Source organism: Strongylocentrotus purpuratus, unplaced genomic scaffold (genome assembly GCF_000002235.5).
Source record: "Strongylocentrotus purpuratus isolate Spur 01 unplaced genomic scaffold, Spur_5.0 spur5_scaffold_1, whole genome shotgun sequence".
Classification (NCBI taxonomy): Eukaryota; Metazoa; Echinodermata; class Echinoidea; order Camarodonta; family Strongylocentrotidae; genus Strongylocentrotus; species Strongylocentrotus purpuratus.
In genome coordinates, this window is record NW_022145594.1 from 33,035,147 (window position 1) to 33,047,762 (window position 12,616).

Genomic DNA, 12,616 nt, shown 5'->3' on the forward strand with positions numbered 1-12,616 from the left:
GTCTCATTTCTTTTTCTAGCATAGCATCGTAACTGATATTTTATTTCTACAACTGATTTTTACATCATATATATTTTAATATTTAATAGAAGTGACTGATCTTTAGAAGAGAGAGAGAGAAAGAAAGGATGAAAGATACAAATACAGTGGAACCTCGCTATAAAGAGCTCTGCAATGACGAGGCATTTGTTATAAAAAGATGATTTTGCTGGTCCCAGTGCTTTATATTCTTACATCATTTCACCCCGATATAACAAGGTAATTTCCTTGGTCTCGAGGACCTTGGAATAACGAGTTTCCACTGTATATAGAGGAAGAGGACATTAGAGGGGTAGAGTGATGAGATGATGGTGTAAATGGGTACTGCCAATTGCTGGGGTAATAATAATTGCAAGGCCCTCAGAAAAAATAGAGCATTGATGTTGTTGATACTTTCCTGGGTAAACAAAATCATCATTATTATTATCATCATCGACATCGTTATTACCATTATCATCAAAAGACAACAATAGTCTCTTTTTTTATTAGTATAGCCTCGTCAGTATAAATACTTTTCTCCGAAGGGAACTGCAATGTCGTTATGTTATTACCCTGGCTCTTGTTAAGCTACCATAAAACGGCTATACCGTGTGAGTCAAAAAAAAGTTAACACCTAAAAAATTGCTAATTATTTTTAAAATCATCTATGAACAGTAAATTAGTATACATCTTATGAAAGAGTGTTTTATCCTAAATCATTTGGTATCATTTTTGTGAGGTATGTGTTCACGCTTGGATGAATAGGATGCATTGTTTGCGAAAGTGCGAATATAAATAGCAATTTTCTAGGTGTGCACTTTTTTTTACTCACACTGTACACGTTTAGCTGAAAAGGCAATAGATACAAAAGATACACAAAATAATCAATTGGACCAATGTTTAGTAATTCAGTAAACATTTTATTAACAGATAAAGATTTTTTTTCCCATTCAAATCAATTTCACAGCAAATCACAATGGACGGCTTTAATAGCATATATAGATTCAAACTGCATGCAATTCATTCATGCAATTGGGGTGCATGTAATTAGTCTCGAATACACAGAGAAAGACTGGGGTATACATAATACAGCGTAGTATTGTATATCCTATCATATTATTATAATAATTTTTGCTCATTTTTAAGAGCTTGACAGAAAGCCAAACTTTCCTCAAATGCATTCTTAATCATTGACATTAAGAGATAACAAATGGGCAATACACATTCAATAGCCTGTGGCACTTGATGAAATAAATATTAGGTTTCTAACTGGTTAAGAGGATAAAAGGCTAATGATTATAATGAGAGATGAGAGTGATGATTAGTGGTGACAGGACGGAAATTCAACATCGATGCAAAAAAAAAAGTGTCAAGGAAATTCACAATTCATCCATATTTCAAATTTCATTTGACAATTTTTACTGCAAATAAACTTTCCATCAATACGTATATGTATACTACAAAACAAAAATTAAATCTTTACAATAATGACTATTTACATTTCAGAGAAATAGGTAAGTATTAAACACGTACATTGAATTATGTATATTTGCCTAGAGGCAGGTACATCTACTAGTGCAGATATAATACATATGAAAATGATCTTTGTATGAACAATTCTGGGAATGTAATGATCTTCTATACAAATATAATGTACATTTATACAAATAATTCTTATTGAGGATTATAGCCGGGAGCTTTATGAGGTCCACTTTCAATGACCTATCCTGATTTGATAAGTTTATTCAAGAGCATATCATCAAGACAAAAAATGTAAAAGAACACACTCCACTTCCCTCCAATCTTCAGAAGAATAAATTGCATAGACACTTCTCGTATAATAAACTTCTGCGTGTATAAACAAAATCAAAAATACACTTTCATCAACAATATGTACAAGTATATATATATATATATATATATTCTGATAGGAAATTCAGGTTTAGATATATATCGCAATAATATAAAACGTAAATGCATATTCAATATATACACTGGTTAGTCATCATAACTTTGTTAAAAACACTTCATTTCAATATTTGTTTTTATATATATATCAGCAGGTTTTATTCAAATTTACATGTTTGTTCTTCTCATAGGGTAGAAAACAGCTTGGACAAGCCTTAATAATCTGGATCGTCCTTGTTGAAGAGGCTTCTCTGGTCAGAAGCTCTACTTCCTGATACCCCTCTGCTAGCCCTACCCTGACTACTGACTCTACCATGGCTGGCAGCGGACTTGACATCCTTAGATCTCGTCTTGCCCTCTTCGTCACTGCTTCCATCACCGACAATCGCTTCAATGGCTTGCTCAAAGAAGTTCAAAGACTCCTTGGATCCGTGATGTTCTTTCTTGTCGTCAGAGGCCTCACCGTTTGCAGGGAAGGTCTGGGTTGGAGTTCCTTGCTTTGGTTCGGACTGGCATCGCCATTGACTGAATCTCTTCCTTCCGACTTGCTCGACTCTGCCGATGATGCCCGATCTTTGCTGGTCTTTGGTAGACTCTTCCTGGATCCACCACTCCCAGTCCTCCTGGACCCTTTGTCCGAAGCATAAATGTCTTCAGCAGCCTTGAGGCTTTTCCTTGAGGCTTTGTCTTCATCCTTCTTTGAAGACTTCTTAGACTGAAGGCTTGTCTTTGAACCACTGACATCATCCTTGGGTTTTACACTGTGTCTGGATCCATTCTGGCTTCCATATGGAGAGTTTCGTGCCTCTCCACCTGTCCTTGACTGCCCACTCTTCTGAGACGCTGTATCTGAGAAGTCTTCTTTATCCCTTTTAGGTTCCTTCTTCTCTTCCTCTTCATGATCAGAATACTTGTCATCCTCCTCATCTGAATATTTCCTGACATCCTCATCCTTAGCAGAAGCACTTGAAGCCCTTGAAGAATGCCGGGAACTCCTGGTGGACGACCTCTCACTCGCTCCATCATAATCATCCTCATCCTCATCCACATCATTGTTAGCATTCTCATTGTCCAGCTCATCCTGCTCAGCAGGGTCGGCACCGTTGCCAGAACCTGAGACGTCTCTGTAGTCGAAGGTGGACTTGAGATGTCTTTGCCTCTCCTGCTCAATGGACCTTGCAGTCAGCATCAGCTCAGCATTTTCTTCCAACTCGAAGGCATCATCCATCTGCACTTCCTCTTCCTCTTCTTCTAGGACTGTATCCTGTTTCTTTTCTTCCTCTTCGTCCTTCTCCTCAATGGTCACCTTCTTCTCGGACCTCGCCGATTGTCTGCTGTTGGATGGTCGGCTCAATGCAGAGTGCCTGGAACCCGAGCCGGCCCTGACGCCGGTGGCGCTACCAGGTTTGCTCCCCATTGACGGGCGAGAGGCTTGGGAGGGTGCACCCCGCTCACTTGTTCCATCTTCGCTCTGCTTCACCGCTGCCTCCTCGATGGTTCTTACCGAATGCTGCATGGAGGGCTGTGGCCATTTCCTGGCTCCATTCACAGGTGCTTCTGTAGATTCAATATAGAATGAAAATTCATGTAGATTTAGGCGATGTATTTGCATGATTGCACATATCATCAATAGGCTGGTATAGAATCCTTGCGAAAAACACTTTCAAACATTGCAAATAATCCCATAACTTCAGAACTTTTGTTAGAAATTGTGATCCTCTGTTTAGAGCCTCAGAGCATAAATCTGTATAAAAGTTAGAATATCTTTGTGGCTTTGAATACCGGTACACAAAATGAACATTGTTGGATATTTCTTGCGAGTTGTTTATTTCTTTTTGGACAAATCTAAGGAATTCTATCATATCCACTGATACAACCCAAGCTTTTTAGTTCATGGGATGATTGTATAAAATTCACTGCTGTTGCCTTTATGAATACAAATATCAATGAAACTAGTACTTCTGGGGAGTGTTTCACGAAGACTAAGATTGACTTTAATTTGGACTTAAATATGGCAGGCCATTCATGCCACTGGTTGCTCTCACCATTGTCTCTCAATTATGATCTTTAGATAATATATCTAAAAAGTTGATTTCTGTAGATGTGTGACCATGATTTGTACATGTATGTCCCTTGAGAGACCATTACCAGTAAATGGTGAGAGCAAACAGTGGCATGAACAGCCTGCCAGAATTAAGTCCAACGTTAAGTTGATATTAGTCTTTGTGAAACACTCCCCTGATGTTCATTATCTTCCTGGCAAAAGAGAGAAAAAATGATAAACCTTCCACTATAGTCTCCATGAGACAAATTTCACAGCTGTTTATACACAGCATTACAAAACAGAATATCACAATTAGATCCACACAGAAAAGGCATTCAGCTCCTATTACATAAACTGAAAGATGCAAAGAAGGAGTGATCAAGGGTTAAGAAAATGGTAGTACGCACCTGGATCCAGAATAAGAGCTGTTCCCGCCATCGTCCACTGTTCTACAGGCAGAGGGCATGCAAGGTCAAGGGTGAATACACACACCTGATATATAAAAAAAGAAATAAATCAAATTCAATTAAAGTAAAACAAATATAGTACTTTACTCATGGTACAATCTAAGAATAATGCATTATAAATGAAACAATGAAGTATTTTTTCAGTTTTACTTTGAAAGCATGAACAAGAATTGGGAAGCTAAAATACTTTCCAGGGATTAAAGAGAAAGTTGAGTTCTAGTAAAGGAGAAACATAATTTGTGAACTTTTTAACTCTTATTATGTCGCTTTTTATATATACATGTATATATATATATATATCCCCTGAAAAGGAGGACTCTTCAAATGTCCTCATATTCAAAATTGTATTACTAATAACTGAAGTGTTTGGACCAAATCTTTGTAACACATGTGTGTGTGTAGGCCCATTTACCCATTTGTGAGTGCAGTGCATATGTGCTTTTCAGCAAGATTTAGTCAATTTCTTACAATTTTGATGATTCCAAGTCTTCCGTACACACCAATTATTATCAACTACGTAATCACTCTTTCCTAACTGCTTCTAAAAGTTTCTTTCCTAAAAGTAATTCCAAGACCAGGGCACCGTTGCATATTGTATTAAGCGCTATATAAAAATTAAATATTATTATTATTATTATTATTAGTTTATCTTTAAAGCCCCTCTGCACTAGTTTGGCCAGGGGGATTAGACCTCCCTGCAAGGTCACTGACGAGTGGTTATCTTATCAAATCAGCTCTCAATTAACATGAGAAAAAGAGGATCATGGGGGACCAACAGGTACCGCTTAGGAATTATTTCCTATATAGAGGGCGCAAGTAGATAAGTGGTGCAGTGGGGCTTTAAATAACCAAGAAGACCCACCTGTCTTGACTGATTCAAGAAGACTGGACACTGATAGACACCCAGCTGCGGAGGACGTTGCTTCTCATCGTCTTCCTTCTCTCCTGCATCGGAAGACGGCTGCTCTTGACTCGCTTCGTCGTTATTGGACTCGGAGCTCCGAGCAGTCTCTGGTTCTTGATCAAGGAGTATTGGTCGGATGTACATGCCGGGCATGGATGAGAGTGAGGAGCTGGAAGGAAAGATGTATGGGCAATTAAAGGATGGACATTGAAACATGATCAGGGACCCTTTATCACAAAGCATTTTTCAATGACAAACATCGGTGACAAATCTGTTGATAACCAATCAGAAGCAAGGATTTCACTAGCTTATAATAAAAACTGTCATTTGTCACTGATTGAAAGTTTTGTGAAATGGGGCCCTGACTAATAACTCTTCCGGCACTCCAACTAACTTCCTTTATTTTCTAAAGCCTTATGGTTCAGATCTCTAAATTTTTAGGTCATGAAAAACAAGACCGAAATTGTGTTCACCTCATTCTGCAAGGCACACAACAAAATATTCAAAGATAATAGCTAAATGTACACATTACAAAATTGACAAAGAAAACGTGTTTCATGTCGCTGTAATAGGGGTTTGGGTGATAATCAGACATTAACTTGAGCAAGAAATTTGCTCAGGGCTTTATTATGTTAAAAAGTATCTAGGTTTTAGGCTTGAGGATTTAGGTCAGGTTTATGATTGGGGTTGCGTTAGGATTTGACTTACAGTCAGGTATAGTATTAGATCCTTTGTGGAAGTTTAAGAATTTGATTTATTGTTATGAATTGACAAGCAAGTACTACTGCCATCAGAGCATAATAATATTCGGTTCTTGTATATCACATTATACAAAATCTATATGCGCTTCCAAAGAGCTTTGGAAATTATTACCCTAGCTATATAGCTCCGTCAGCCATAATCAGCGCACGGTACATTTCAAGGAATAATCCTACCAGGTACCCATTTACCTCACCTGGGTCGAGTGTGGCAAATGTAGATTAATGTCTTGCCAAAGGACATTAGTGCCGCGGCGAGACTCGAACCGCGGACCTCGTGATCCAAAGTCCGGCAACGTATCTACTCGACCACGACACCTCCAGGATTGGGGCTGGGGTAGGATTCGGCTAACAGTCAGGTATAGTATTCAATCATTTGTGGGAATTTAAGAATTGTGCTTATTGTTATGAATTGACGAGCAAGTACTACTGCCTTTGGAGGGTCAGTGACACAAAGACGTAACTCCATATTTTGCCAAAAAGAGTATTTGATTTCAAAATGTTCAGAAAAATGTGGGCTTTCCAGGAAACACAAAGACTTAACTCCACCCAACACCCCATTGAAGTCAATGGCTAGTGAAACATAGACTAAACTCCATAAGGCCCAAGTGGACCTCTATCTTTAAACCACTTTTTCTCAAAATGGCCAAAATGGAGTTACGTCTTTGTGTCACTGACCCCTCGATGTGTCTTACAATGGTTACAGGCTTACCTTGCCGGTGCTAAGCAGCCATGTTCTAGATCCCACCTAGCTCCGTCCAGATAGACTCCTCTGATATACATGCCCCCAGGGTGGATGATGTCAAAGCTATCTTCGGTCAGAGAGCGGGACACCTCGCACGAGATACCAACCTGAAACGCAATCAAGAATGGATTATAAGTGCTGTTTAAGTATCAAGTTTATTAGTCTTCCAGAAATCAATGCAACAACATTGATGGTAACTTGGCCATTAATGATATTTTTTATAGAAAGCTTGATTTGATTGGCTTTTGAGTTAAATGTTATTGCCATTGTAGATGATATTGATCGCAAAGCTGCCATCAATGGTAAGTTTTATGCAAGAGCGCCCAGATCTAAAAAAGGTCTTTTCAACAAATTCAGTGAAATAACATGTTCATTGATTGTGTCGACACAATGTTTTCTCAGTCATAATTGACTATCAGATTATACTCTGAACACTGCTCCCAATCAAACTGGGGGGGTGTTTCACAAAGATCCCAAGTTGAACTTATCTCTAAGTTGGACTTAAAAATTATGGAAAGCCGTTAGCATCTTTGAAAATATTTTGTAAAAGTTATTTTAAAGGCATAAAATGTTACTTCAAATCATTCATATTTTCTATTATCAAGGAAATTTCATATTCTTGATGTTGAATTTTATGAAAAGTCTAAAATACTTGAATTTTTGCTTTTTAATATATTTTATTTTAAGGCTACAAATCGCTCTCCATAATATTTAAGTCCAACTTAGAGTTAAGTTCAACTTAGGATCTTTGTAAGACGGGACCCAGGACTCAATTACCTCTGACATAAGACAGCCAGCAAGGGCAGCCTTCTCCTGTCGTAGTGAAGTGATGACGGCCGTTGGGTTGACCAATCCTCCCATCCAGACAGACAGGAGATGACCCCTGGGTTCGGTCTGGACGGGAGCAACGTCAGGGGCGGAGCGGGGCACCTTGCCTTCCTTGATCCAAGCCTGCATCTGGTCATGGCGCTTCTTCAGGTCTATCAGTGAGATATCATAATGATGATAACAGGTCCATTCATAAAGTGCAGCTACTAAATGAATATATACTCTACTGCACTTCATACAAAAGCATCATATTATCACCCCGGCTGTAGCTGAGCCAATATAATGAGGACCTAAAGCATTCTTGGAATTTCTTAATTCCTTCCAGGTACCCATCTACTTCACCTGGGTGGAAAATGGCAAATGTAGATTAATGTCTTGCCAAAGGACATAAGTGCCGTAGCAGGACTCGAACGATTTGATCCACTGTCCAGTAAAGTATCCACTCATACACCTCTACATGGATTTGGAGTACGCAAAATATTAATGAGAAGAGACTCAACATGTTGAAGTACCATAGTGCTGTGCAACATTAAAGGGATCGTTTAACAATGTTAAATCTGAGATGCACAGCACTACATGTTATCAGTGTCTGTGACATAGTGTTATATTGAAGCCCTAAAAAAGTGACTCAAAAAAGTAAAAACTTTTGAGTGACTGGTTTTACCATACTCGTTTTTCCCAATAGACTGTAGTGTTATGAAAACCGTTTGGCAAATGCAAAAATTTGAGTTCGATTTTCAATCATAAATATCTTGATAATCAGACTGGCGATCGGCTTGTAAAAGTCATGAGGTTCCTGACTGACCTAAAGGTTTATAATTATCATTGCAGCATGAGCTAAATCAAGGATTTTTTTGAAGGATCTAAGACAAAGTTACTGGTTCCCTTTAACCTTAGTAGCCTATTAATAAATCTTACCTGCGACCCATGAGATGAGCGTATGCCCGCTGGGTTGTCTGTTGGGATGAACCCAGCTGGCGGGTACGGCATCTCTCTGGAGGGCCATGGCAAGATGTCTGATGGATGGCTTCATGGCGTACTGCCCCTGCAGCATGCAGCACTCAACCTCATGGAGACTCTGATTGACGTGGCACAGCAAGGAGTTGTACCAGTGACACTCCTACATGAGACGAAGAGAATTGAAGAGATGTACAGTCAAAACTGCTTTGGTGACCACCTGTCTACAAAGACCACATTTTTTGTTTCCCTTGAAAAATAGTTTCTCATTGAAACATGTAATAAAGGAACCTGTCTAGAAAGACAGTGACACAGTGACACATTGATAATACATGTAGATGCTGTTTCTAAGTATCGGCTTGTATGGTGATGTAGGTATACAGTAGGCATAAGGTTGTACCATGTGAGAGAGGGGGAGGATTGGGGAGTCCTGAAAAGGACTGTTGGTAATCTTTCTTTCTTGAGTGTGTATGTAGTCCTGAAAAGGGATGTTGGTAATCTTTCTTTGAGCTTATAGTTCTAAAGAGAACTACAGCGCTCGTTGGAGAGGATGGGTAGTAGGAGGGGCTCTTATGATTGTACTTTCCTATGGGATGCATCTTACATACCTGAAGTAGTACAAAGCCAATGCTCTGCGGCATCTCCACGCTGGCCACACTCAGCAAACTCATAAGCGAGGGCGCATGGTACGGGAACGTGTACTTCTCCGCCTCGTTGACGATGTGAATGGGCAGTTCTCCTAGGTCAACAATAGAGGGCAGCCTCTCCGTGATGGAGTCGATGGCGTTGGAGATCTTGGTGGAGTTGAACTGGGGTTGGGAGGGTACGTTGGATGATCCCCTGGGGCCAGAGTGCTGGATCTCGTACAGGTTGTCAAGGTACATCAAGAAGTCAAGACCACTGGAAAATAAAATAAAAAATAATAAAATAAAATAATGATAGTAACAACAGTACGATACTAATAATAAAACTACAAAATATTACATCATTGCATTTTCTCTGAAAAGAAAACTATGACTTAAAAAAAAAACAATGATAATCATTATAATCATTGAGAGCAATTTTCATCCATACTACAGATGGGAGATTTTTGAAAAATATTGTTACAACACAAAACTGGTACATCAGTACCGATAGTTGCATATTTGGAAGCCTTTTGACATTTTCTTTCAACAAGGTATGATGAAGGCCATTTTTTTTTTCTTTTATTAAATGATAAATGTGAAAATGAAAAAAAAGTCTGCATCATTTCTGAGAAAAGACTTTGTCCTTTAATAGCCACTAATCTGAGCCCTGTAACACAAACAATTGAAATTGTATTGTATGATCGCTTGATTGGTTATAGTTGAGTGATTGTACGTCAAGATAAATTGCAAACTATATAGCAAGCAATCAATCAACTGCTAACTTGTTCTTTGTGTTATGGGGCCATATGGCTTGAGCCTAATTCATATTCACCCTCATTTATATCACATTCAATGTGATCAACCATCTCTTTCTTTTTTTCTGCTAGGAGTGATACTGTACAGTCCTCTCTTCGTCCATAGTCTAACATATCTTTAGCAAAAAATGATCTGGGAGGTGTTTCACAAAGATCCTAAGTTGAACTTATCTCTAAGTTTGACTTGACAATTATAGAAAGCTGTTAGCATCTTTTAAAATATTTTGTTTGTTAAATTTATTTTAAAAGGCATAAAAAGTTGATGCAAATCATTCTTATTTTCATTTTATCGAGGAGATCTCATGTTTTTGATCTGGAATTTATGAAAAGTCTAAAATATTTGAATTTGTGCATTGAATATATTTTATTTTAGGGCTTCAAATGGCTCTCCATAATGTTTAAGTCCAACTTAAGTTAAATTCGACTAAGAATCTTTGTGAAACAGCCCCTGTTCACATACCTTGCTTTGTTGACCAGCTTCTTAACCCCATCATCCAGACTCAGCGCCTCCGTGGTGCCGATCTCCTCATCCCACTTCTCCTCCAGCCATCCGGCATAGTCCGTGGCATCCACGTTGGCCGGAGGGGTCGGCACGGTCACGGAGCCCAGGACCAGCTGGCTACTGGAGTGGCTGGAAGCGGTCAAGACGTGATTGACGATGGTCGTCAGGTAGAGGTGGTCCCAGGGATCGGTCAGCATGTTCCCATAGACAACCTGCATCAAAGAATACAATAGGAACAGTATGCTTGGAGACAGTTTATTCTTCCAATAAGGATCAGTGTAAACACTTCTTTAGCACAGGACGCATAAACCACTGAATTCATAAAAAGCATTTCTGTCTATCTAATAATGTGACATGTTGGGGATGACACAAATAAGTTCCAGTCATATCATTGAAAAAATGGTTAAGATAGTCAAATACTAGCACTTAAAAATCAAGATTAACAAATTGGCATAGCATGTGAAATCTATTGACAATTAACCTATGAGCATTTTAGATGTACTCTGTATATGTTCATAGTGCAAACTTGGATCAACATGTGAAAGGTAAATGTATATGGTGTAAAAAATATGAACATTCACACTTTATACATGGAGGTCAATTTTATCAATGAATTATTAGAGCTCTCCAGAAGTTGTTTTTACAAAAATATCATGCACATTAATAACACAGGTTGTAAAATGGGCAACAAAAGGACATGAATTGTCCAAAGATTGTATCGTTGAAGAATCATTACCTCAGAGATGAGACCACAGAGCTCAGCCAGACTATCACCCCCAGCCTGACCTCCTTCTTCCTTGAACCTTGACTCCAGGATGACCTCTAAGCTGTGATTGACCTGGACCTTGCTGAAAGCCTGGTACTGGGACAGACCTCGAGCGCCGTACATCTGACGGGCGTAGAGGACCGCGTGGATGACGCAGGCTCCGTACACCACGCCTCTGAGGGCGGTGCTCTGATCGGCCAGAGACTGCCAGGTGGAGGGGTCGACAGACTTCAGGGCAGCGATGGTAGCTGTTTGTAAGGGTTAATATGGTAATAATGAAACTGATTAATGAAGGATAGATTTCAGAGTTGATACATTTTCAAATGTATTGTAAAACAGAAAGTAATGTAAAACACCTTTAAACAGAAAAACAAAATATATTTTTTTTTAATATATGTTACAGAAAATGTGTATTTGAACATGTTAATTATAATAGACACATGTATATATCCACACAGCAGAAGAAATGTAAATAAAATGAAATCACCCAAATGTACCTAGAATGATGGTAATATTCAAGGTTCAGTAATAGTGAAAATTCAGAAGAGTGATACTCTCCTTTTGCTTTCCCAACTTACCAAGTGTAATTTCAATTTGCTTGTTATCTACCAATCTCTTGTTTTGTAATCCATACATTTGTGACAGTTAACCTGACAAAGTCTATTGAAATACCCGAGGGGCTACATGTATTAACAACTTACACGTATTACCACTACTTCTGCTATCAGAGTATAGACTGACCTGTCTTGAGTATATCATCTTGCGAGAGAGTAACCACCTCCATGTTGCTGGTGGAGCCATCCTGCTCATCCAGCAGATGAGGACCAATCACGTCCCAGGAGATGATACGTACTGATTGGAGGAGGTCGTCAAGGAGACGACCCGAGGGTTCAGAGGTCAACCAGATGCAGAAGCGGGATTGGCTGTTGGCTGCGATGGGGTTCAGTCCCAATGCGCCTAGTGAAAGATTTTAAAACTAATTAATTTCCTATTACATAACTCGCCAAATTGATCATTCTTGTGAATGAAACAATTTGGAATCTCTGTGCGCATTTTTATTGGTCGAGGTACTTTATACAAACATTATCGTTACATATTGCATAACAGATGATTTCAATGAGAACCTAGATTAAGCACTTCTACCATAGCAGACAAAACTTTGATTGCAACAAATTTTTTATTTTTTTATTCCACCTGGTTTAAATAGATCAACAGAAAGCATCCTGAAGACGATAGGTAAAACCTATCGAAACGTAGAGATAGAGCATGAATGGGCTC

The 12,616-nt window shown here is 38.9% G+C and overlaps 1 protein-coding gene across 1 annotated transcript in view; it reads right to left on the reverse strand.

The window, feature by feature from the left end:
* Positions 1 to 917: 917 nt before the first annotated feature.
* The window catches only part of LOC762758 (dynein heavy chain 9, axonemal), a 110,988-nt gene continuing 99,289 nt past the window's right edge, over positions 918 to 12,616 (reverse strand). Inside the window, exons 87-96 of the mRNA XM_030978704.1 lie at positions 12,080 to 12,295; positions 11,309 to 11,592; positions 10,531 to 10,784; positions 9,238 to 9,529; positions 8,591 to 8,792; positions 7,622 to 7,824; positions 6,812 to 6,951; positions 5,300 to 5,510; positions 4,378 to 4,462; positions 918 to 3,483 (exon numbers count right to left, since the gene is read on the reverse strand). Of these exons, the coding sequence (XP_030834564.1) occupies positions 2,339 to 3,483; positions 4,378 to 4,462; positions 5,300 to 5,510; positions 6,812 to 6,951; positions 7,622 to 7,824; positions 8,591 to 8,792; positions 9,238 to 9,529; positions 10,531 to 10,784; positions 11,309 to 11,592; positions 12,080 to 12,295 (3,032 nt within the window). The 3' untranslated portion in view covers positions 918 to 2,338. The remainder of the gene's footprint in view (positions 3,484 to 4,377; positions 4,463 to 5,299; positions 5,511 to 6,811; positions 6,952 to 7,621; positions 7,825 to 8,590; positions 8,793 to 9,237; positions 9,530 to 10,530; positions 10,785 to 11,308; positions 11,593 to 12,079; positions 12,296 to 12,616) is intronic.